Consider the following 24,562-nt stretch of genomic DNA (forward strand, 5'->3'; position numbering starts at 1 on the left):
CATAAACCACTGATGAGCCTGTTCAGTGAAACACGCGGCATTCCGCCGCTAGTGTCAGCAAGAATCCAACGCTGGGCACTCATCTTGTCAGCCTACCAATACAGCATAGTGTACAGAGCAGGGAAGGACAACGCAAATGCTGATGCAGGCCTGTCATTGCCTGAGACACCGGTCTCAACATATGTGCCTCTGGAGACTGTTTTTTCATTAGAAAAGTTGTCACAGACACCTGTAAAGGCAGCCCAGGTCAAGCAGTGGACAGAGAGAGACCCAGTGCTGTCCAAAGTAAAGATGTACCTGCTACAGGGCTGGCCCAGTGTGGTTGACAGTGAGGAACTGAAACCATATGCCAAACGCAAGACTGAACTCAGCCTACAGGATGGCTGCATTTTCTGGGGTGCAAGGGTAGTCGTCCCTCCCCCAGGTTGCTCACAGATTGTGGAAGAGATACATGAGACCCATCCGGGTCGGTCACGAATGAAGAGCCTGGCAAGGTCCTATATGTGGTGGCCAAAGATGGATTTAGACCTGGAGAACAAGGTAAAGTCATGCAGACAATGTCAGTCTAATCAGCACATGTCGCCACCAGCCCCTTTGCATCCCTGGGTGTGGCCAGACCACCCCTAGTCTAGACTACATCTGGACTTTGCTGGTCTTTTCATGGGGGAGATGTTTCTCATCATGGTGGATGCCCACTCCAAGTGGATAGAAGCGCACATCATGAGCAACATAACAGCCCCCAAAACCATAGACAAGCTCAGACAAATATTCGCAATTCATGGGCTGCCTGACACTGTGGTCACGGATAATGGTCCGACGTTCACCAGTGAACTGTTCGGTGAGTTCATGGAACAAAATAGAATTCGGCATGTTCGTACAGCTCATTTCCACCCAGCCTCGAATAGATTGGCGGAGCGAGCTGTCTAGACGGTGAAGGAGGGTCTGAAGCGAATGAAAGGTGATTCTCTAAGCACCAGGCTTTCACGTTTCCTGTTTAAATACCGTCTGACGCCACAGACCACTTCTGCACGTACTCCAGCAGAGATGTTGATGGGGCGTAGGCTTAAGTCAAAGTTGGACCTGTTGCGTCCAGACATAAAGGCCACGGTGATGAGGAAGCAGGAAAAGCAGAAGGAGGGACATGATCAACATGCACATAAGAGACAGCTGAACCAGCTGACAATGTCTATGTGTGAGAATTCAGCAGCAACACCTGGGGTTATCCTGACGCAGAGAGGTCCTCTCTCATATGTTGTTGAGCTGATTGATGGACGAGTGTTCCGCAGACATCAAGACCATGTCCGCCTACGTCATGACATCAGCCCAGAGATCATCAGCACCTCAGAGTCTCCCCTGGTGAGCCAGACTACTGTGGGAGTATCACCAGTGGGAAGGTCACGGGGAAGTGTCTGCGCCCCCTGGAGAGGAGGGACAGTTGACTATGGACCCACAGACACCTCCTGTGACCCCGTCACCTGAACCGCCCAAAACATCTACTCCGCAGTGCCAGCTACAGCCCCAGAGATAGTGCACAGGTCACAGCGTGCTCGAAAACCACCAGACAGACTGATTGTTAGTTAATCACTGTATGTGTTAAATTGAATTGCATGTGCTAGTTGTAAGTGTATATGCCAAAAAGAATTGTTGTTAAAGTTAAGGTGTATAACAGACAATGACACTACATTAGCTTAATTAACAAGTTGATTTGTATTCGGGGAATGTAGGAATTTAGTGGGGGAGGAGTGTTGTAATGTTTACGATATCAGTCTTCTGTTATACCACTAGGCGGCGCTCGAGTATAACGTAAGACCAGCTTTGCACTTCCTTTGTTCTGTGTGCGCGAGTAAAGTACCTGAGTATACTCTGTATTGCTACATTCTGCTTTTCTATATTAAGCTACAACTTGATACATCATTCTCCGTGGCCCGTGTCTTTAACAAGGTTACTACAATTATTGTATGTATTCCCATTTGAATTATCTATGTGTCATAAATGAATGTAATCACATTTGAATCAATTTAGTCGGATTCTCTCTCAGTTCCCTGCCATTCATGTCTCCCATAACCTGGACTGCGCCTTCAGATTGGAACTGTATGCCCATCCGTTCATCTGTCTGCCCATCTGTCTGTCTGCCTTTCTGTCTATCTGACCAACAGTCTGTCTATCTGCCCATCCGTCTGTCTATCTGCCCATCTGTCTGTCTATCTGCCCATCTGTCTGTCTTTCTGTCTATCTGTCTGTCTCCCTCTAGAGTATATTTCAAATGTAACAGACAGCACATCTTGGTTAAGGGATTCAGTCTACCGTATTCTCTCCTACAACACTGAATTTTTTCAGAATATTTTATTTCTTATTTTAATCATATTTATTATTTGCTAGAATTGAAACTGTAAATTGAAAAAGCAGAAGACAGAATGACAGCAGACTCTTTCTCTCTTTCAAATGTAACAGACTGCAGATAGTGTCCCATGACTAAGGTATTTCCATAGTATTTCTATTCACAATGAAACAGACTGCAGATAGTGTCCCATGACTAAGGTATTTCCATAGTAGCTCTATTCACAATGAAACAGACTGCATATAGTGTCCCATGATTAAGGTATTTCCACTAGTGGCTCTATTCTCTTCACTGGTCAAGTAAAGCACAAATTCCAACAGTAAATTAAAAAATGAATAGTCATGTTTTGTAAATGTAAATGAAACATTGCAATAGATTTGGTTTGAGTTTTACCAAACCAAATATTCAGCAACTTACTTGAGGGAGAGGAATCGTCATCACAATGTTCTGTTAAATCAGATTCTTCTTCCTCTTTAATTTCCATTAGTAAATGCTTTTCTCTTTGCAGGTCATGGTTGGTGATATGTGTGTCTCAGTCTAACAGTCATAAAAACACTTTCTCTATTTCAAATGTAACAGACTGTAGATAGGTTTCCATGATTAAAGGTATCCCCATAGTATCTCTATTCTCTCCATAAGACTCACATTTTGCTGAGTAAAGCACAAGTAAAACCATTCGCTAACCATTCAGTGTTTAGTAAATGTAAACGAAACATTAGAATTTATTAGATCTGAATTCTACTTAACCAACTAGTCAGCAACTTACTTGTAGAAGAATCGTCATCACCACATTCTCTTAAATCTGGTTCCTCTTTAATTTCCATCAGAGAAGAATTTTCTTCTTTGCAGGTCAAGGTTGGTGATGTGTGCGTCTCAGTCTTACAGTCATGTTCCAGTTCAGGCTTTTCTTCCACTTTCTGAATTTCAAACAGATACTCTTGTAGGAAATGATCAGATTCTTCTTCTTTTATATTCTTCACTGACATGAGTAGTTGTGATGGTTCAGTAGATCCTGACATTGTAGACCTCAGCTGTCTTTAGCAATGGAAACCCAGCCGGACATTTCTGTAATACAAGTAAAAGTTTAGCAACATGCCCAAAGACCACAAAGAAACAAACAGACACAAAGACAAAGACAAAAAAAAAAACACCCTAACATCTGACAAAAGATAACCTGGGACAAATGGATGGTCTGTACAATATCACAGAAGTCAGAAAAAGATTTTTCAAGTGAGAAAAAAAGAAACATTTCACAAAAAGCATATATGAACAAATCTGTATTGGCTTAATGTAGTCATCATCCTGCCCAAATCAGACATCTGTATATGCTTAATGTAATCACCATCCTACCCAAATCAGACATCAGTACAGGTTTATTTCAGGTTCAGATTTTGTAATGTTTTTTCATCAAAAGCTGCCCCTTCTCTCAAATAGCCCCTGCTTGCGTGCGAAATCGCTCTGTTCCTGCTCAAAACTGTTTGTCTGCACTCAAATACACTGTTGCTTGCAGAAATGTCATGTGTTTTAGTTTAACTTCTTGCACTCAAATACACTGTTGCTTGCAGAAATGTCCGGTGTTTCAGTTTGAGTTCTTTTGCACTCGGCTGCTTCTGCTCACTATCGGGTTAGCGCGCTCTCTCTCTCTAATTGTTATGAAATGACCTTACCTAAATTCACCAACCAATACAAAATCATGACGAGAAATGAACGAAAATGCTCTCAGATTGCAAGACCACCGCTCTATATTAAAGGATAAAAACTTCATACATCGACAATTTTATTTAAGTGAGTTAATCAACTATTGTTAGGCGCATATTTACATTTAGTCATTTAGCAGACACTTTTGTCCAAAGTGACGTACAAGGGAGAGGCATATGAGCCCCTATCGCAAACTTTACACACACCAGATATGCCAGAGTTATGGCATATATAGGCTTATTGGCATCACAAGGCTACTCGGCTTACCTAGAAAACGGGAGCTCCAGATAAACTTATGTTAGGCGTCGATCGGTCGGGATCATAGCCTCATAATGCCAACTGTTGGACTTCTTCTGCAGCCCTCTTCGGTTTATTTTAGACGGACAACAGCTGCATTTAGATTTTAAAGAACTATAATCCAGCATCGAATGCCTTATTAGGAACCCTTTCTACTCTAACCACCGTAAACATTTATGTGTTTAGTTTCCGGGTTCCAAGCACGTTGTTTGTGATGAATGTTCCTGGGAGCTGGCGACAATAAGAGACATTAAAAGCGGTTAAGAGTGTCCAAATAAAAGTCCAATACAAAGTTCAGTATAAAATGTTGGTTTGGCTAACGTTTCTACGTTTTGCACAACACATACCAATTGTACTGCCAGCTAGCCTACATAAATGCAGTGTATGCTATATTGCATCTGCAAATATTGTAATTTCATTCAATTCAATTTTATTTATATAGCAACTGAAATTGTCTTGAGTATCAGAAGGAAGGAGGAATTAACATGAAATACACAATATAAATAGAAGATACTAAACAGTGTCCTCATAAGGTTACTATTATTAGGATAAAAAGAGCAATGAAGCATAAAAATACGTTAAACTTCATCGAAGCAGAGAAAAATCTTGCAAATAACCGAGAAAGAAATTAACACTAACCCATCCACATTACATTACAAGCCTTTAGCCACTAACCCATCCACATTACATTACAAGCCTTTAGCCACTAACCCATCCACATTACAATACAAGCCTTTGGAACTGAACACTAACCCATCCACATTACATTACAAGCCTTTGGCAACTAACCCATCCACATTACATTACAAGCCTTTGGAACTGACCACTAACCCATCCACATTATATTAAAAGCCAGCTTCAAGTTCCTGGGTGTCCACATCTCTGAGGACCTCTCTTGGACCCTCAACACCTCATCCCTGGTAAAGAAAGCACACCAGCGTCTCTTCTTCCTGAGGAGACTGAAGAAGGCCCATCTGTCTCCTCAGATTCTAGAGAATTTCTACCGCTGTACCATAGAGAGCATCCTTACAAACTGCATCTCAGTATGGTATGGCAGCTGCTCTGTCGCGGACCGTAAATCACTGCAGAGGGTGGTGAAAACTGCCCAACGCATCACCGGTTCCTCACTCCCCACCATTGAGGCTGTCCAGAGCAAGAGATGTCTGCGGAGGGCACGCAGCATCGAAAAGGACAGCTCTCACCCCAGCCACAGACTGTTTGCCCTCCTCCCCTATGGGAGGCGCTACAGGGTGCTCCGTTCCCGGACCAGCAGGTTCAGGAACAGCTTCATCCCTGCGGCTGTCACCCTGCTGAACTCTGCACCACGGTGATAGCCCCCCCCCCCGCCCCCACACACACACACACACACACACACATACACCTCCTCCAGTGACTGTACTTCCCTCCTCCACCCTGGCTTGACTGCCACACCCTCCTCCAGCCACTGAACATTTGCACCAGAATGTTTTTTTTCTACCACTTATTACTGTATTAATTGTACTTATACCTACAATACCTCTTAAATATAATATTACTAATACCTCTTTCACTCCATCTCACTTATTACCACCACTAATACTTACACCTGCACTTTACATATAATTATCATACCTACACTTCTTACCTCAATTGCTGCTATTCTTGTCCCAATTACCATTCATATTGCATATCCATTTCTTACTGTTCATATTGCATATCTATTTCTTACTGTACATATCTATTTATTCACTTATTACACTTTACATATGCACATACTCTGCACTTTTTGCTATTTTGCACTTCTGGTTGGATGCTAAACTGCATTTCATTGCTTCAGTACTTGTACTCTGTGCAATGACAATAAAGTTGAATCTAATCTAATCTAATCTTATTTTAATCTAAAAATTAAAAGCCTTTGGAACTGTTTCAAACCCAACTTTCAAAACCTTCATCCCTCCAAACAGATCCCGAAACTTAGTGACCTGGGTATCAACACCTCCATCTGTAACTGGATACTGGACTTCCTATCCCCAGTCTGTTAGGTTAGAGAACCTATATATTAAATGTTATATGTTATAGTGTTATAGTGTTAAATGTTATTTTTGATATATGTTACTATGTTACTTTGCTATCTGTATCTACTGTCTACTGTCTACTGCGTAGATGTTGCTGGCCAAGTCTTAAGAATTTTGCTGCGCTGAAGCAATTTGGTGTATGCGGCAATAAACTCTTTGACTTTGACTTTGACAGTATATTAGTAGCCAGCTTTAAAAAGATTAGTTCATTCATCTCACTCTGTGGCCTTAACATAATGCTTCTTTTGTCTGACCTGGTTTTAGAACCACACCTCCTCAACCCTCATCCTGAACACCGGCATGCCACAGGGCTAAAGCTGAGCACCACGGGCAGCACGGTGGCTCAGTGGTTAGCACTGTCGCCTCACAGCAAGAAGGCCTTGGGTTCGAATCCTGGTCGTTCCAGGTCCTTTCTGTGTGGAGTTTGCATGTTCTCCCTGTGCCTGCGTGGGTTTACTCTGGGTACTCCGGTTTCCCCCACCATCATAAAGACATGCATTGCATCGTATGAATATGAATGAATGTTGGTGGTGGTCGGAGGGGCCGTAGGCGCTGATTGGCAGCCACGCTTCTGTCAGTCTGCCCCAGGGCAGCTGTGGCTACTGATGTAGCTTACCACCACCACAAGGTATGACTGTGTATGAATGACTACTGGACTCTGTAAAGCGACTTCGCGTATTTAGAGAAGCGCTATATAAGATTGAATTAATTGATTGATTGACTCCTCCACTCAGGCCTCTGCAGGGCTTCCGGCTGCAGACTGATGAACAATAGAAGTGGCACACACAGAAGACTGGACAACGAGCAAAATGCCCACAATGGCTGGTCAACTCATTTTATGCCCTAAACATTCGAATAAAAACTAAATGTATGAATATGTTAATGTATATATATTCAAGATTTACTATTAACCTAAATGTTTTATATGGGAAATGAAGGATAATATATTTTCTGTGCCATTGTTTTGCTCTAGTACAGTAGTGGGCACCGCTTATTGAGGAGCTTTGTCTTTTTTGTGGGCCCTCCTCTACTCCCTCTTCACTTACGACTGCACACCTGTACATGGTTCTAATACCATTGTCAAGTTTGTAGACAACACAACGGTGATTGGCCTCATCAGCGACAACGATGAGTCGGCCTACAGAGAAGAGGTCCCGCACCTGGCGGAGTGGTGCGCCGACAACAACCTGGCTCTCAACACCAAGAAGACCAAAGAGCTCATTGTGGACAAAGCTTGTAGAAAAGTGGCACACACACCCCATCCATATCAACGGGACGGAGGTTGAGCGCGTGGCAAGCTTCAAGTTCCTGGTGTCCACATCTCTGAGGACCTCTCTTGGACCCTCAAACCTGGTCAAGAAGGCACACCAGCGTCTCTTTTTCCTGAGGACATACTCTGCACTTTTACTGCTTCAGCGTCTCTTTTCTCTGAGGATACTGAAGAAGGCCCTTATGTCTCTTCAGATTCTGGAGAACTTCTACCGCTGTACCATCGAGAGCATACTTACAAACTGCATCTCAGTATGGTATGTCAGCTGCTCATTTGCGGACCGGAAAACCCTGCAGAGGGTGGTGAAAACTGCCCAGCGCATCACCGGTTCCTCACTCCCCACCATTGAGGCTATCCAGAGCAAGAGATGTCTGCGGAGGGCGCGCAGCCACAGACTGTTTTTCCTCCTCCCCGCTGGGAGGCGCTACAGGGTCCTCACTTCCGGGACCAGCAGGTTCAGGAACAGCTTCTTCCCTGCGGCTGTCACCCTGCTGAACTCTGCACCACGGTGATAGCCCCCCCCCCCCCCCCCCCACACACACACACACACATACACCTCCTCCAGTGACTGTACTTCCCTCCTCCACCCTGGCTTGGACTGCCACACACCCTCCTCCAGCCACTGAACATTTGCAATAGACAGTTATTTTTTACTACTGTATTATCCCACTAATAGTGTATTCATATTTATATCTATTTATATACTTATCTTGCCCATACTGTATTTATCGTACTTATATCATACCTCTTAACTTACTCTGTAAATAATATTCTTACTACCTCATTCACTTAATTTTCATTTCACTTACTACCACCACTTATATTTACATCTGCACTTTATATATACTTCATATCTACACTACCTACTTCTATTGCTGCTAGTATCAATACTGTTCATATTCCATATTTATTTCTTACTGCACATACTCTGCACTTTTACCGCTTTTTTGCACTTCTGGTTAGAGGCTACACTGCATTTCGTTGTCTCAGTACTTGTACTCTGTGCAATGACAATAAAGTTGAATCTAATCTAATAAACTTTGTTAGAGGATACAGGATAAATATGATGTCAGACCTGAAATGATATTTGAACTATATTAACCGCAGTTAACATTTTCATTTTCTTTTGACTGTTGGTGGCATTAGAGTATTTTGCTCAGCTAGAATGTTTGCAATACTTTGATTAAGTACCTTACATTAAGAGCACAACAGAAATAAACGTAATTCACAACATGAAAGCAAATGAAAAAATCTAAATCTTTGTTTGGCAGTACTCCCACTACTGTGATCTGGTTTCCATGTTGATTTTGTAAAACTCCTGCAACCCTCTGGTTAATAATCAGGTGCAGACCAAAAATGAATTATCTTTCAATATGTTGCAGGAGTTCAGATACTGAGACGTTAGGTGTATGAATTCATCTATTTCATCTAGGAGAATAAAGGTTTTGCCATGGCCATCACAGTCCCCCGACCTAAACCCCATAGAAAATCTGTGGGATGAGCTGAAGCCGAGTCTACAAACGTTGACCTCAGAATCTGAAGGATCTGGAGTGATTCTGCATGTAGGAATGGTCTCAGATCCCGTGCCATGTGTTCACCAACCTCATCACGCATTATAGGAGAAGACTCAGAGCTGTTATATTGGCAAAGGGAGGCACAAAACATTAAATTAAGGGGTCCCAATAATTGTGGCACACATGTTTTGGGGAAATATATTTATTTAAATGTCAACAATTTTTTTTTCTTTGAATAATTTTACTTCAATGATTACTACAAAGATTTATGTGAATATTTTGAGTGAAAGACCAAGAGGATAAACAGAAAAGACATATTTCTTCATAGCCTGTTTTGCTCATATTCATTAGGGGTGCCAATAATTGTGGAGGGCACTGTAAATGTAAATGAGGTGCCGTTTAGGCCACAAGAACATCAGAAAATACCACAAGAATATTTGCAATTCATATTAGTAATAAAAACTTTATTCTTGGCATGACTCCAACTAAAAAAATAAGACCCAATAAAAAAGTTTTACAATACAACTCATCCTCAACATGAAGCTATTTGCAGTGCTATGTCTGATATGGTCATTGGCCATCAGGGTCTTAGCAGTGCCTGCCTCCAGTGCTCCCCTGCAGTGCATTTTCATACTATGTCCGCATTGCACACAAATGTCTGACACACTTTTGTCCAATTTGATTTGCATTTTGCAACATTCCAGAGCAAATGTCTTCTGTTCTTGAGAAGTAGTTTTCCCTGATGTTGTTGTATTTTCCACATTCTGTCAGGAAAATAAACTCATGGAGTAGTGTGTCTGTTAAATGAATATTTAATGAATGTTTAACAGACACACTACACCATTACTACAGTGGGTGCAGAGTCTGTTTTTCTCGAGGTAGCCATGTTTGTCTGTGTCTACCCGTTTCAATGACAATGCTGTGTTCCCTACCCCCTTAACCTAATCCATACATGTGATGTCCTTTTCTGTTCAGGATGAATATGACTTGCACGTTTCTCTGACAACATTACAATGGCTCCCTCTGACTCTCTTCCACATTTGACATGAGAATGTTTAACAGAAGAAATACAGAGTTCCCTATAATGAGGAATGGAGAGACATTTAGTTCCCCCTTCCCCATCTCTGACACCAACACATCTATGAGCCGTTTAGGCCATGCGTCTAGGAAGCTCGCACAAACAATACTTTTTTTTTTACAAGCGCTAACTACAGCGTGTCGATTATATGGGCCATTCTACCGAATTGGTGCAAAGTCAGGTTGGAAATGTTTTGAAAATGTGTATGTTTTATTCCCAAACTTTGTCCGTATATATATATTGTACCATATCTAAAGTACACATATCTAGTAAATTAATCGTCAATTTTTATATTGTATTTTCAGAATGTGTTGGAATGTTTTTCCTCTCCCAAAAATTGTCACTACCAAAACATAGTAATAAACCATAGTAAAAACGTATTATTATTAACCTGTTCAGATTGTGTTTCCTTCCCTTCTCTGAAGAGTATTTTTACAAATATTTCTTGAAGGTTTTCACAATGAAATAAAAAAAATGAATTTTTTACTAAATTTCAAAGTTCAATTAATACAATTCATCAAAATCTAAGTGCAATATTTCTTTGTAAAATGCAAAATACTGATCATATTCATTCCAGAGTTGATGATTGATGAAATTGAACATACATTAAACCAATCAGTACCATAACATTTTAGTTGATAACTCAATATACTTTATTTTTTACAAAACATCCAGTGTTTCGGTAGTGACTTCACTGTTTCGGTAGTGACAGCACTGTTTCGGTAGTGACCACAGTATTTTGTTTGCAAGGTTGTATCATATTTCCTCAACCTTATTGCTTAATCTTAACTCATACCATGCTTTAGGTTGGGAATATTAAAAACACAAATGTTTTGTGCTTTTGCTGTCTTTTCCTCCATGATTTTCTGACCTTCTTTTGCTCCCTGTTGGATAAATCATTGATACATTTCAACTTTCCTTCTTCCTTTCGTTTCTTTCTCTTTCCTTCCTTAAATATTCTTAGTGTTTCACTGGGTCATCCCTCACTCTTTGTCGGTATTCTCTCAGCCTCTCTGCTCCACTTTTTCCTTTTGGCATTTTGGTGTCTTATGATTCTTTCTCTCCTGAACAATTTCAGATAGAAATCAGCATTATCTACATCTTTACCATTTAGTCCACATAACACATTTATTTCAAAATGATGGGATTGAACTACTTACCATTCCATTTTGTCACTACCGAAACGATTATGTCACTACCGAAATGATCATGTCACTACCGAAACTTTACCATATGTTTAGGTAGTGACTGTTTCGGTAGTGACAATTCTAGCTAAATTTGAGCATAAAAAAATAAATCTAGCAAGCACATGGCTAGCAAACAAATATTTGAAGAGGTGTACACACAAACGAACATAATACTTTGCATAAAACCCCAAAAAGTTTACTTAATTGAAGAAAAAAAGGTGTTCGGTAGTGACAATTCTTAAGGTTACACACTGATTTTCAGAGTTTGGAACACATTTATATCAAAAGTATGGGATCTAGCTACTTACCATACAGCCATGAGGGACAGCCAACGGACTAAAACTCCTGTGTTTCGGGAGTGACATGAAAACTATGGACATGATTTTTTGAGTAGAGTTTATTTTTTTTTAAATTAAACCCACAATAAATCTAAATCTTCCAAGTTCTGTTTAAACTTAATCATAAAGATCTTTGAAACTAGATCATTGAAAAAAATGTAAAAAATGTAAAAAGTGTTTTTTTTTTTATAACTGAAATTTAGATGTCAGGGTTGGGGACAGCTACTTCCCAATAGAAAGTACCCTATAAATGAGTATTTTGTATATATTTAGCTTATCCCCATCTCATTTAATGTCTTGGGTTTAAATAGACCATAACATGTTCTTAGTAAATATCTATGTCTGAATACTTAATTGTTTTGTAAATAGTTTTTCTTGTTGTGGGACCACACTTTGCACCAATTCGGTAGAATGGCCCATATATTGTAGACCCAAACACAAACACATAAATCCCCATCACACAAACTCTCACTTACATATTTTTTCCCCTCAATTCATGTACCCTAACAATATATTTTTCAATCTCTATCCAATCATACGTTTTAAATATGACAAAATAATACTTTATCTTGTACATCAAACGTTGTTCAAATTTCAGCTAATTAAGAAATATTTCAGTAAGTGATACTCAATCATGTATTAGCAGGGCATTTGAATGGATCCTCTGATGTGTCTTGAGAGTACACATTTGATTAAAGGCCTTTCCACATTGAGAACACTGATGTGGCTTTTCTCCTGTATGTATAATCTGATGTTTGGATAGGTTGGAGCTTACACTGAAATACTTTCCACATAAAGTACACTGATACGGCTTTTCCCCAGTATGGATCCTCTGGTGTGTCTTGAGAGAAGACAATTGACTAAAGCCTTTCCCACATGTACTGCACTGGTGTGGCTTTTCTCCAGTATGTGTAATCTGATGTCTGGTGAGGGCTGAGCTAACCCTGAAATACTTTCCACATGAAGTACAATGATACTGCTTTCCCCCAGTATGGATCGTCTGGTGTGGCTTTTCCCCCGTATGGATCCTCTGGTGTGACTTGAGACCAGACGATTGACTAAATGCCTTCCCACATGTACTGCACTGGTACGGTTTTTCCCCAGTATGGATCGTCTGGTGTTTCTTTAGATCACACAATTGATTAAAGGCTTTCTCACACGTACTGCACTGGTGTGGCTTTTCCCCAGTATGGATCATCTGGTGTGTCTTGAGATTTGACATTTTACTAAAGGCCTTCCCACATGTACTGCACTGGTATGGCTTTTCCCCCGTATGGATCCTCTGATGTGTCTTGAGGTTAGACATTTGACTAAAGGCCTTCCCACATATACTGCACTGATGGGGCTTTTCTTCTGTGTGTTTTCTTTGATGACTTGCAAGATCGAAACGTTTAGCAAAAGTTTCGAAACACTGGGAGCATTCATGTTGTTTCTCACTGGAGTCCTGTCGCTTATGTAATTCATGGTATGAAGTCTTTCTGCACTGGGGGCGTTTGTGACGTCTCTCTTTGTTTGTTTTTTGCTCCGTTTTGCTTCTTTTGTTAGATTGGATCCTTTGAAAGTCTCCTATAATATTAGAAAATAATTTGTCAGCCATATCTCTCTTCTCCTCTATCTGGTACATCATTTCTACAATAAAGGCAAACATATGCCTTTTGAAAAATACAAAAATAAATAAATATATACGTATATATTGGTTATTTGCTAGAATTGCTACAAAATCATTTAGAAGTGACTTAGGATGAAAGTGTCTACCTAGAGACTAAATGTGAATATAAACAGAGATACACACACATGAATTACACAGCTTTGGAAAAAATTATGGCATACACTTTCAAACTGTTAAATGTAACAGACTGCAGATAGTATCCCATGACTAACATATACCCACAGTGTTTCTGTTCTCTGAATAGGTCTCACATTGTGGAGCACAAGCTAGCCATTCTCTACAACTCAAGTATTATAAATATACACAACACATTACAATAAACAAGCAACTTACTTGTAGGTAAAGAGTCAAAGTCACCATATTCTCTTGAATCAAATTCTTCTTCATATTTGATTTCCATTGGTGAATACCTTTCTTCTTTCAAGGTCATGGTAGGTGACATAAACATTTCAGTCTTGCATTCATATTCCAGTCCAGGCTTTTCTTCCACTCTTTGGATTGTAGACGGATACTCTTGTAGGAAATCATCCAATTCTTCTTCTTTTATTTCCTTCTTCACAGAAGTGGGCAGTTGTGAAGGTTCAGTAAATCCAGACATTTCTGACTTCAGTTCTGTTTTGGAAAAAGAAAATTGATCACACTATCCTTTGATGCAAAGACACAGTGAGAATCTGCAAAAAAAGAACTACAGTATAGTTGAACTGCTGGTGAATTACACATACAGTATACTTCCAGAGCATACCTGTGCCAGCCTTAAAAAGGTGAGTTTAGTAATCTGACTCTGGTGTTAATATATTGCTTCTTAATATATTGCTGTCTGACCTACTATCTTACTTTATTCAAACCTAGCCAATCAGCTATAGAACCCTTTGGAATGCAAACTAGCATCACATAGGATCCCGGGATGGAATTCCATTTCTATGAGCACCGTTTACACGTCTGATAATCCTCAGGTGGGCGTGGCCATAGCTATGAGGTTCAAGCTCATATTGACAGAGAAAGATATTGAGTTTGGAGAGGATAGAGTTTGTTTACCTGTTTCAGAGGATATTTGTTTATAGCTTAATGTGATGTGGCTCTGATCTGAGAGTGGAATCTGAGGCCTTACTGTAGAGTAGTTGATATGACTTGGATCTGTGACTGCATGAGCTACTACACTACTGCAGAGAGGGGAGCAGTAGGTCAATCTACCCAGAGAGTCACCTTTCCTTCCACCATAAGGAATGAACAGACCAAGGCTTTTATAGAGCTGCAGTAACTGTTGGCCATTTCTGTTTACAATAATGTTATTGCTCTCCAGTGGTCTAAAGTGGTTTGCTTTGATTAATCTGTGCGTCATCAATGTTTCCCATTGATGTTTCCCAAAAATTCCCATTTGATTCATCTGTGTGTGATTAATGTATGTATTCCCATTTGAATTCATATAATCTAATTCTCTGTCAGTTCTCTTTCCATTCATGTCTCCCATAACCAAGACTGGGCCTTCAGATTGGAACTCTATAATTACCATAGTTATCATAATTATGGCTGTGCCCTATTTAAAGGGTGCCTCATGTTTAGGTAGAGAGAGACTTTTTGAGAGAGATACATTAGAGAGAGCACTAGGAAGAAACTTTGGAACAACCAGAAGGTGTACTGTCTACCTCGCTTACCGTGTCTAGATGTGTGGACACAGTTTGCTTTGTTTTGTTTCACTGTTTTGTGCTTTGTCCATTTGCCTTGTCTTTGTGCCTAGTTTATGTTTCCTTGTTGTTGTGTTTGGTTTCATATATGTACCTAGCATTGTGCCTAGTGCCTGTACATAGTTTGGGGCCTGGCTTGGGCCATGAGAGGTGCCGGTATTTGGGCCTAAATTCGGTCAAGCAGGTGCCCAGCAACTAGGTTACTTGGGTTACGGTGGGTACGGTTTGTGCATTTTGATTTGTTTGCTTCATTGTGTGGGCACATGTGTTGGGGGTTGCTAGAGAGCCCTGTGTAAATAAATATATATATATATATATTGTTATAAAAAAGCCACCATCTTCTGTGTCCCATGATTGAAGTATTTCCATAGTATCTCTATTCACAATGTAACAGACTGCAGATAGTGTCCCATGATTGAGGTATTTCCATAGTATCTCTATTTACAATGAAACAGACTGCAGATAGTGTCCAATGACTAAGATATTTCCATAGTATCTCTATTTACAATGAAACAGACTGCAGATAGTGTCCAATGACTAAGGTATTTCCATAGTATCTCTATTTACAATTAAACAGACTGCAGATAGTGTCCCATGATTGAGGTATCCCCATTAAAAAAAAATGGGGAAAAAAGTAAAACCATTCACTAACCATTCAGTGTTAAGTAAATGTGAACGAAACATTATAATTAATTAGATCTGAATTCTACTTAACCAACTATTCAGCAACTTACTCGTAGAAGAATCGTCATCACCACATTCTCTTAAATCTGGTTCCTCTTTCATTTCCATGAGAGAAAAATGTTCTTCTTTGCAGGTCAAGATTGGTGATGTGTGCGTCTCAGTCTTACAGTCATGTTCCAGTTCAGGCTTTTCTTCCACTGTCTGAATTTCAAACAGATACTCCTCTTGTAGGAAATGATCAGATTCTTCTTCTTTTATATTCTTCACTGACATGAGTAGTTGTGATGGTTCAGTAGATCCTGACATTGTAGACCTCAGCTGTATTTTGCAATGGAAAGCCAGCAGGACATTTCTGTAATGCAAGTAAAATTTTAGCAACATGCCAAAACACCACAAAGACACAAACAGAAACAAAGACAAAAAAACAACCCTTAAATCTGACAAAAGATAACCAGTGACAAATGGATGGTCTGTACAATATCACACAAGTCAGACAAAAAAAATGTTAAAGTGAAAAAAAAGAAACATTTTACAAAAAGCATATTTGAACAAATCCGTAAGGGCTTAATGTAGTCCTCATCCTACCCAAATCAGACATCTGTACGGGCTTAATGTAATCACCTTCCTACCCAAATCAGACATCTGTACATGCTTAATGTAATCACCATCCTACCCAAATCATACATCTGAACGGGCTAAATGTAGTCACCATCCTACCCAAATCGAACATCTGTACATGCTTAATGTAATCACCATCCTACCCAACATCTGTACGGGCTTAATTTAATCACCATCCTACCCAAATCACATATCTGTACATGATCATTTCAGGTTCAGATTTTGTAATGTTTTTTCATCAAAAGCTGCCCTTTCTCTCAAATAGACCCTGCTTGGTGCAAAATCGCTCTGCTCCTGCTCAAAACAGTTTGTCTGCACTCAAATATCCTGTTGCTTGCAGAAATGTCTCGTGTTTCATTTTAGGTTCTTGCACTCAAATACACTGTTGCTTGCAGAAATGTCCGGTGTTTCAGTTTAAGTTTTCGCGCTCGTCCTCTTCTGCTCGCTCTCGCTATCTGTCTCTCTCTCTCGCTCTCTGATTGATATGCAATAACGTTACCAAAATTCACCAACCAGTACAAAATCATGACGTGAAATGAACGAAAATGCTTTCAGATTTAAAGACCACGCTCTATATTAAAGGATACAAACTTCATACATCGACAAGTTTATTTACGTGAGTTAATCAACTATTTTTGGCTCATATTTACATGTAGTCATTTAGCAGACGCTTTTGTTCAAAGCGACGTACAAGGGAGAGGCATATGAGCCCCTATCGCAAACTTCACACACACCAGATATGCCCGAGTTATACATTTGGCATCACAAGGCTACTCGACTTACCTAGAAAACGGGAGCTCCAGAGAAACGTATTTTAGGCGTCGGTCAGTCGGGGTCATAGCCTCAATGCTCACTGTCGGACAACTTCTGCAGTGGTCTTTGGTTTTCTTTTACACGGGCAACAGCTGTATTATGATTTTAAAGAACTATAATCCTGCCTAGAACTCATTAATAGGAACCCTTTCTACTCTAACCACCGTAAACATCTGTGTGTTTTGTTCCCGGGTTCCAAGCACGTTGTTTGTGATGAAAGTTCCTTGGAGCTGCCGACAATAAGAGACATTGAAGCCGGTTAAGAGTGTCAAAATAAAAGTCCAATTCAAAGTTTAGTTTAAAATGTTGGTTTGGCTAACGTGTCTACTTTTTGCACAACATATGCCCATTGTACTGCTAGCTAGCCCAGGTACATGCAGTGTATGCTATATTGCATCAGCAAATATTGTAAATTAATTAAATTAAATTTGATTTATATAGCAACTGAAATTGTCTCGAGTCTCAGAAGGAAGGGGGATTATACATGAAATACACAATATCGATAGAAAATACTCCACCGTGTCTTCATAAGGTTACTATTATAAGGATAAAAAGAGAAATGAAGCAGAAAACTACGTTAAACTTCATCAAAGAAAACTAACCGAGAAAGATATTAACATTAACCCATCAACATTACATTACAAGCCTTTAGCCACTAACCCATCCACATTTCATTACAAGCCTTTGACCACCAACCCATCCACATTACATTACAAGCCTATGACCACCAACCCATCCACATTACATTACAAGCCTATGAAACTGATCACTAACTCATCAGCATTACATTACAAGCGATGGCGTGCGTGTGTGTGTGCGTGCGTGTGTGGCATTGGCCCAGCTTCCATACTAAAAGGTGACAGAAAAAGGGAACTTCACCATCAGGCCTTTAACGGTGAGGCTTCTTCACGCCACCAACGGCTCGAACACTTACTGTATGTAGCCAGCTGCTTCCTTGGGGCCTTGGCCTCCCCTTGATGTCTCATGCATGTGAGCCGTGCACGTAACACTTGGGGCGTTATCACCACTGGATTTACGAGCAGTCTGCTTGGTTCTTGCCAGTGCTAATATAGAATTTTCAGAAGGTTCTTGCCATTCTTATAGAATTTTCAGAAGGTTCTTGCCAAAGAACTATTACTTCTCCTCTATCTATTCTAAATCTAACAAAACACACTTTTTTTTTTTTGATTGATTGGTTATTTGCTAGAATTTGTCCTATGATATTGGGAAAATAATTTTCAAACAATTTAAACCATTATAACAATATCCTAAAATGAACTGATGAAAATGTTGGTGATGAAAAAGCATGTGCAATGAAAGTAATCTAGAGATTTGATTCATTTTCTCTCTGTTCTTCTTTTGATACATAGAAGTCCTACAACACTGAAGAATGTATTTTCATATTTTGTTATTTACTGGCTATTTGCTAGAATTGTACCTCATGTGGAAGTAATTTAGGATGAAAGTGTTCAATATGATGAATGTCTTCCTAGAGACTAAAGGTAAAGAGAGATACAGACACACAAGTTACAGAGCTGGAGCTCTGTATAAATATACAGAGGTATCCAGAAAATGTGTTTATTTGTGTGTAGTTTATATTTATATTTGTGTAATTCTACTTTGTGCAGGTTATCCACATTACATCCACAATCAACGGATCTCAAGAGGATGTTTCAAGGTTGTTACTCTTTTTTAGACATGGTTGTGATCTGAGAGTGGAATCTGATGCCTTACTGTAGAGTAGTTGATATGACGTGGATCTGTGACTGCATAAGTTACTACATTACTGCTAAGAGGGGAGCAGTAGGTGAATCTACCCAGAGTCACCTTTCCTTCCACCATAAGTAATGAACAGACCCAGGCTTTTACAGAGCTGCAATAACGGTTTGACATTTCTGTTTATAATACAGTCATTGCTCTCGAGTGCTCTTTAAGTAGTTTGCTTTGATGTATGTGTCATTAATGTATTCCCATTTGATTGATATGTGTGTCATTAATGTATGTATTACATTCTGTCAGGAACACAAACTCATCCTCCACCAAGTTTCAATGTAGAACTTGGATTTCAATGTCCTAGGAGACTAACACTTTAATTTCCTGATGCAAGAACATCATTCCAGGGTGTGTAAAAAGCAGATAGGCAAACGTTTAGAAGTGTTAGACAACAGTTTCCATATGGTGTCTTTAGACGTCTTCAAGTGTCTCATGACCTCTCTAAAAACATTACAGCAAACCATTTAAATTCATTTCAGTATAATATATTGTATTTTCTTGCGAGTGTGTGAATTACAGTAAAGTTGTACTGTAGATAGTATACCATAAGTAAGGTATTCCCACAGTATCTCTGCTCTCTAAATTGGTCTGACATTCTGAAGCACAAGTTATTGTAAATTATAATTGCTGAGTCATATGGGGGTCAACTACTGCTTGTCGATTATATATTGTACACCCACACAGACACAAATCCCCACCACACAAACATACTTGAAAAAACACTCACTTCAAGTTTTTCTTTTATTGAAATCATGTACCCTGACAATTTATGTTTCAATCTCTACTCCATCATACATTTCAAATATGATAAAATAATACTTCATCTTGTACATCAAAAGATGTTTAAAACTAAGCTAATCAAGAAATATTTCAGTAGGTGATACTCAATCATGTATTAGCAGGGCACTTGAATGGATCCTCTTAGCAGGGCAGCACATAATTTGAATGGATCGGTGTCTCTTGAGATTAAACATTTGTCTAAAGGCCTTTCCACATTGAGAACACTGATGGCTTTTCTCCAGTATGTGTAATCTGATGTTTGGTGAGGTCAGAGCTACTCCTGGAATACTTTCCACACTGAGAACACTGATATGGCTTTTCCCCAGTATGGATCCTCTGGTGTGACTTGAGATGAGACAAGATACTAAAGGCCTTCCCACATGTACTGCTTTTCTCCTGTGTGTATTCTTTGATGACTTGCAAGATTGCAACGTCTAGCAAATGTTTCACTCAATTCATGTCCTCTAACAAGTTTTGTTTCAATTTCTACCCCAAGACCGGTTCAAATATGACACAATAAAACATCATCTTGTACATCAAATGTTGTTTAAAACTCACCTAATCAAAACATTTTTCAGTTAGAGATACTCCATCATGTTTTAGCAGGGCAGCACATCATTTGAATGGATCCTCTGGTGTCTCTTGAGACGAGACATTTGACTAAAGGTTTTTCCACACTAACACTTATGTGGTTTTTCTCCTTTATGTGTGATCTGATGTCTGGTGAAGTTGGAGATACTCCTGAAATACTTCCCACATGTAGTACACTGATATGGCATTTCCCCAGTATGGATCCTCTGGTGTGTCTTGAGAGTAAACATTTTACCAAAGGCCTTCCCACATGTACTGCACTGATACGGCTTTTCCCCAGTATGGATCCTCTGGTGTGTCTTGAGAACAGTTACTTGACTAAAGGCCTTCCCACATGTAGTGCACTGATAAGGCTTTTCCCCAGTATGGATCCTCTGGTGTGTCTTGAGATTGGATATTCGACTAAAGGCCTTCCCACATATACTGCACGGGTGTGGCTTTTCCCCAGTATGGATCCTCTGGTGTATCTTGAGAACAGCCGATTGACTAAAGGCCATCCCACATGTACTGCACTGGTGTGGCTTTTCCCCAGTATGGATCATCTGGTGTTTCTTGAGAACAGACAATTGATTAAAGGCCATCCCACATGTACTGCACTGGTGTGGCTTTTCCCCAGTATGGATCATCTGGTGTTTCTTTAGATTAGACATTTGACTAAAGGCCTTCCCACATGTACTGCACTGATGTGGCTTTTCTCCAGTATGTGTAATCTGATGTCTGTTGAAGGTGGAGCTATCCCTGAAATTCTTTCCACATGAAGTACACTGATACGGCTTTTCCCCAGAGTGGATCCTCTGATGTGTCTTTAGATTAGATATTTTACTAAAGGCCTTCCCACATGTACTGCACTGATGGGGCTTTTCTCCTGTGTGTATTTGTTGATGAATTGCAAGACTGAAACGTTTAGTAAATGTTTTGAAACACTGGGAGCATTCATGTTGTTTCTTCCTGGTGTCCTGTAGCTGATGTAATTCCTGGTATGAAGTCTTTCTGCACTGGGGGCGTTTGTGAAGTCTCTCTTTGTTTCTTTTTTGCTCAGTTTGGTTAGATTGGATCCTTTGAACATCCTCTATAATATTAGAAAATAATGTATTAGTCATATATTCTCCCTTATCCTCTATCTGGTACATAATTTCAATAATTTCAATAATTTCATAATTGCCATAAAGGCAAACATACGCCTTTAAAAAATATTCACACTATATATATACAGTATATCTATTGGTTATTTGCTAGAATTGCTAGAAAGTCTATTGGAAGTTACTTAGTATAAAAGTGTCTACCTAGAGACTAAATGTAAATGTGAACAGAGATACATACACATGAATTACACAGCTTCAGAAAAAATGATCGTAGACACTTTCTCTCTTTTGAAGGTAACAGACTGTAGATAGTATCTCATAAGTAATGTATTCCGACAGTATCTCTGTTCTCTGAATAAGTCTCACATTGTGGAGCACAAGTTAGCCATTCTCTAAAATTCAAGTATTGTAAATATACACAACCCTCTACAATAAGCAAGCAACTTACTTGTAGGTGAAGAGTCAAAGTCACCATATTCTCTTGAATCAAATGCTTCTTCATCTTTGATTTCCATTGGTGAATAGTTTTCTTCTTTCAAGGTCATGGTGGGTGACGTGTACATTTCAGTCTTGCATTCATATTCCAGTCCAGGCTTTTCTTCCACTGTCTGGAATGTAGACGGATACTCTTGTAGGAAAGCATCAAATTCCTCTTCTTTTATCTCCTTCTTCACGGAAGTAGGCAGTTGTGAAGGTTCAGCAAATCCGGACATTTCTGACTTCAGATCTGTTTTGGAAAAAGAAAATTGGTCACACTATCCTTTGATGCAAGGACACAGTGAGAATCTGCAAAGAAAGAACTACAGTATAGTTGAACTGCTGGTGAATTACACATACAGTATACTTCCAGAGCATACCTGTGCCAGCCTTAAAAAGGTGAGTTTAGTAATCTGACTCTGTGGTGTTAATATATCGCTTCTTAATATATTGCTGTCTGACCTACTATCTTACTGGACTCAAACCTAGCCAATCAGCCCTTTTGAATCCAAACTAGCATCATAGAGGATTATGGGAGGGAATTTAATGTCTATGAGCACCGTTTACACGTCTGATAGTCCTCAGGTGGGCGTGGTCATAGCAGCCTGCAGAAACTCCACAGATGAGTGTAGTAGGGTGCTGGGGTGTGAACTGAGAAGTGATGGGGGATGATGAGGGAAGGTGGGGGTGGACTGGTAAACTGAAGAAAGCTTCTATTCTACATCAAAGCTTGTTTATACTGAATGCATATGAGAGTATTCATGTAAGCATGAGGGCCACAGTGGTAGACAGGAGGTAGAGAAGTCATTTAGTAATCAGAAGGTTCAATTCCTCATTGCCTCACTGTCGAAGCAAGACACTGAACCCATAATTGCTCCTGATGTGCAGTGTGCCATCAATGTAGATGTAAAAAATTAAAAAAAATGTATATACATCCTTGTAAGTCGCTTTGGATAAAAGCGTCTGCTAAATGACTAAATGTAAATGTTGCATGTGTGTGTATATCATTCTGATATAAGGATAGAGAGTACAATTACTACAAGAGCAATTCACAACAATAATTATGATAATAATAGCTTAATTCTTGGCAGTACTCCAACTCAAAAAAAAAACATTGAGAAAATGCAAAGGTTTTACAATACAACTCATCCTCAACATGAAGTTATTAGAAGTGCTATGTCTGATCTGATCAATGGCCATCAGGGTCTCAGCAGGGCCTGCCTCCAGAACTACCCTGTAGTGCATTTTCAGCAACGGTGGCATCATACTTCGTCCTCATTGCACACAAATGTCTGACACGCTTTTGTCCAATTTTATATTTTGTAGATGTAATGCTTCATCCTGACATAGCGGTATCATACAGACTGATTCTAGTTTGTGTAATTCTATGGGGCCACAGTGGTAGAGGGGGTAGAGAAGTCGTTAAGTAATTGGAAGGTTGCTAGTTCGATTCCCCACTCCTCCTTACCAAGTGTCCTTGAGCAAGACACTGAACCCCTAAACTGCTCCTGATGTATAAATGCAATTTCCTTGTACGTCGCAGGATCTCATTTCCCCCCCTGTAGAGGCTTTCAAAACCATAAAATGTGTATTTCATATTTTCAATTTGTATCTTTAATATGAGGTTCAATCTCATATTGACAGAGACAGAAATTGAGTTTGGAGAGTTATGACTGGGATCTGTGACTGCATAAGCTACTACATTACTGCTGAGAGGGGAGCAGTAGGTGAATCTACCCAGAGAGTCACCTTTCCTTCCACCATAAGGAATGAACAGACCCAGGCTTTTACAGAGCTGCAGTAACTTTTTACCATTTCTGTTTACAATACTGTCATTGCTATCAAGTGGTCTAAAGCTGTTTGCTTTGATTAATCTGTGCGTCATCAATGTATGTACAGTGCCCTCCGCAATTATTGGCACCCCTAGTGAATATGAGCAAAACAGGGTATAAAAAAATATGTCTTTGCTGTTTATCCTCTTGGTCTTTCACTCAAAATATTCACAAAAATCTTACCTTTTCATTGAAGTAAAACTATTGAAAGAAAAAAAAACTGTTGACATTAAATAAATATTTTTCCCCAAAACATGTGTGCCACATTGTCTGTCTCCCTCAGTATCTTTCAAATGTAACAGACAGCACATCTTGGTTAAGGGATCCGCTCTGTTCGCTCTGCAGACATTTTATTTCTGATTATATAATTGTCATTATATTTATTATTTGCTAGAATTGAAATGTAAATTAAAACAGTAGAAAAGAGAATGACAGCAGACTCTTTCACTCTTTCAAATCTAACAGACTGCAGATTGTGTCCCATGACTGAGGTATTTCCATAGTATCTCTATTTAAAAACAGACTGCAGATAGTGTCCCATTAATACGGTATTTCCACTAGTAGCTCTATTCTCTCCACTGGACAAGTAAAGCACAAATTCCAACAGTAAATACAAAAATTAAAGGTCATGTTTTGTTAATGTAAATGAAACATTGCAATAGATTTGGTTTGAGTTTGTGCGTCTCAGTCGAACAGTCATGAAATACTGTCTCTCTTTGAAATATAAAAGACTGAAGACAGGTTTCCATGATTGAGGTATACCCATAGTATCTCTACTCTCTCCATG

General features: G+C 39.6%; 2 protein-coding genes across 2 annotated transcripts in view; one reads left to right on the top strand and one right to left on the bottom strand.

The window, feature by feature from the left end:
* The window catches only part of LOC116219792 (zinc finger protein 208-like), a 154,649-nt gene that overhangs the window by 42,774 nt on the left and 87,313 nt on the right, over positions 1–24,562 (top strand). The window lies entirely within an intron of this gene.
* On the bottom strand, positions 12,214–22,812 carry LOC116219719 (zinc finger protein 239-like). Its single transcript, XM_031563458.1, has 3 exons — positions 22,788–22,812; positions 20,019–20,242; positions 12,214–13,119 (listed from the first exon to the last, which is right to left on the bottom strand). Exons 1-3 carry the CDS (start codon positions 22,810–22,812, stop codon positions 12,403–12,405), a joined length of 966 nt encoding a protein of 321 aa, XP_031419318.1. The 3' UTR covers positions 12,214–12,402.

Source organism: Clupea harengus, chromosome 26 (assembly GCF_900700415.2).
Source record: "Clupea harengus chromosome 26, Ch_v2.0.2, whole genome shotgun sequence".
Taxonomy (NCBI): domain Eukaryota; kingdom Metazoa; phylum Chordata; class Actinopteri; order Clupeiformes; family Clupeidae; genus Clupea; species Clupea harengus.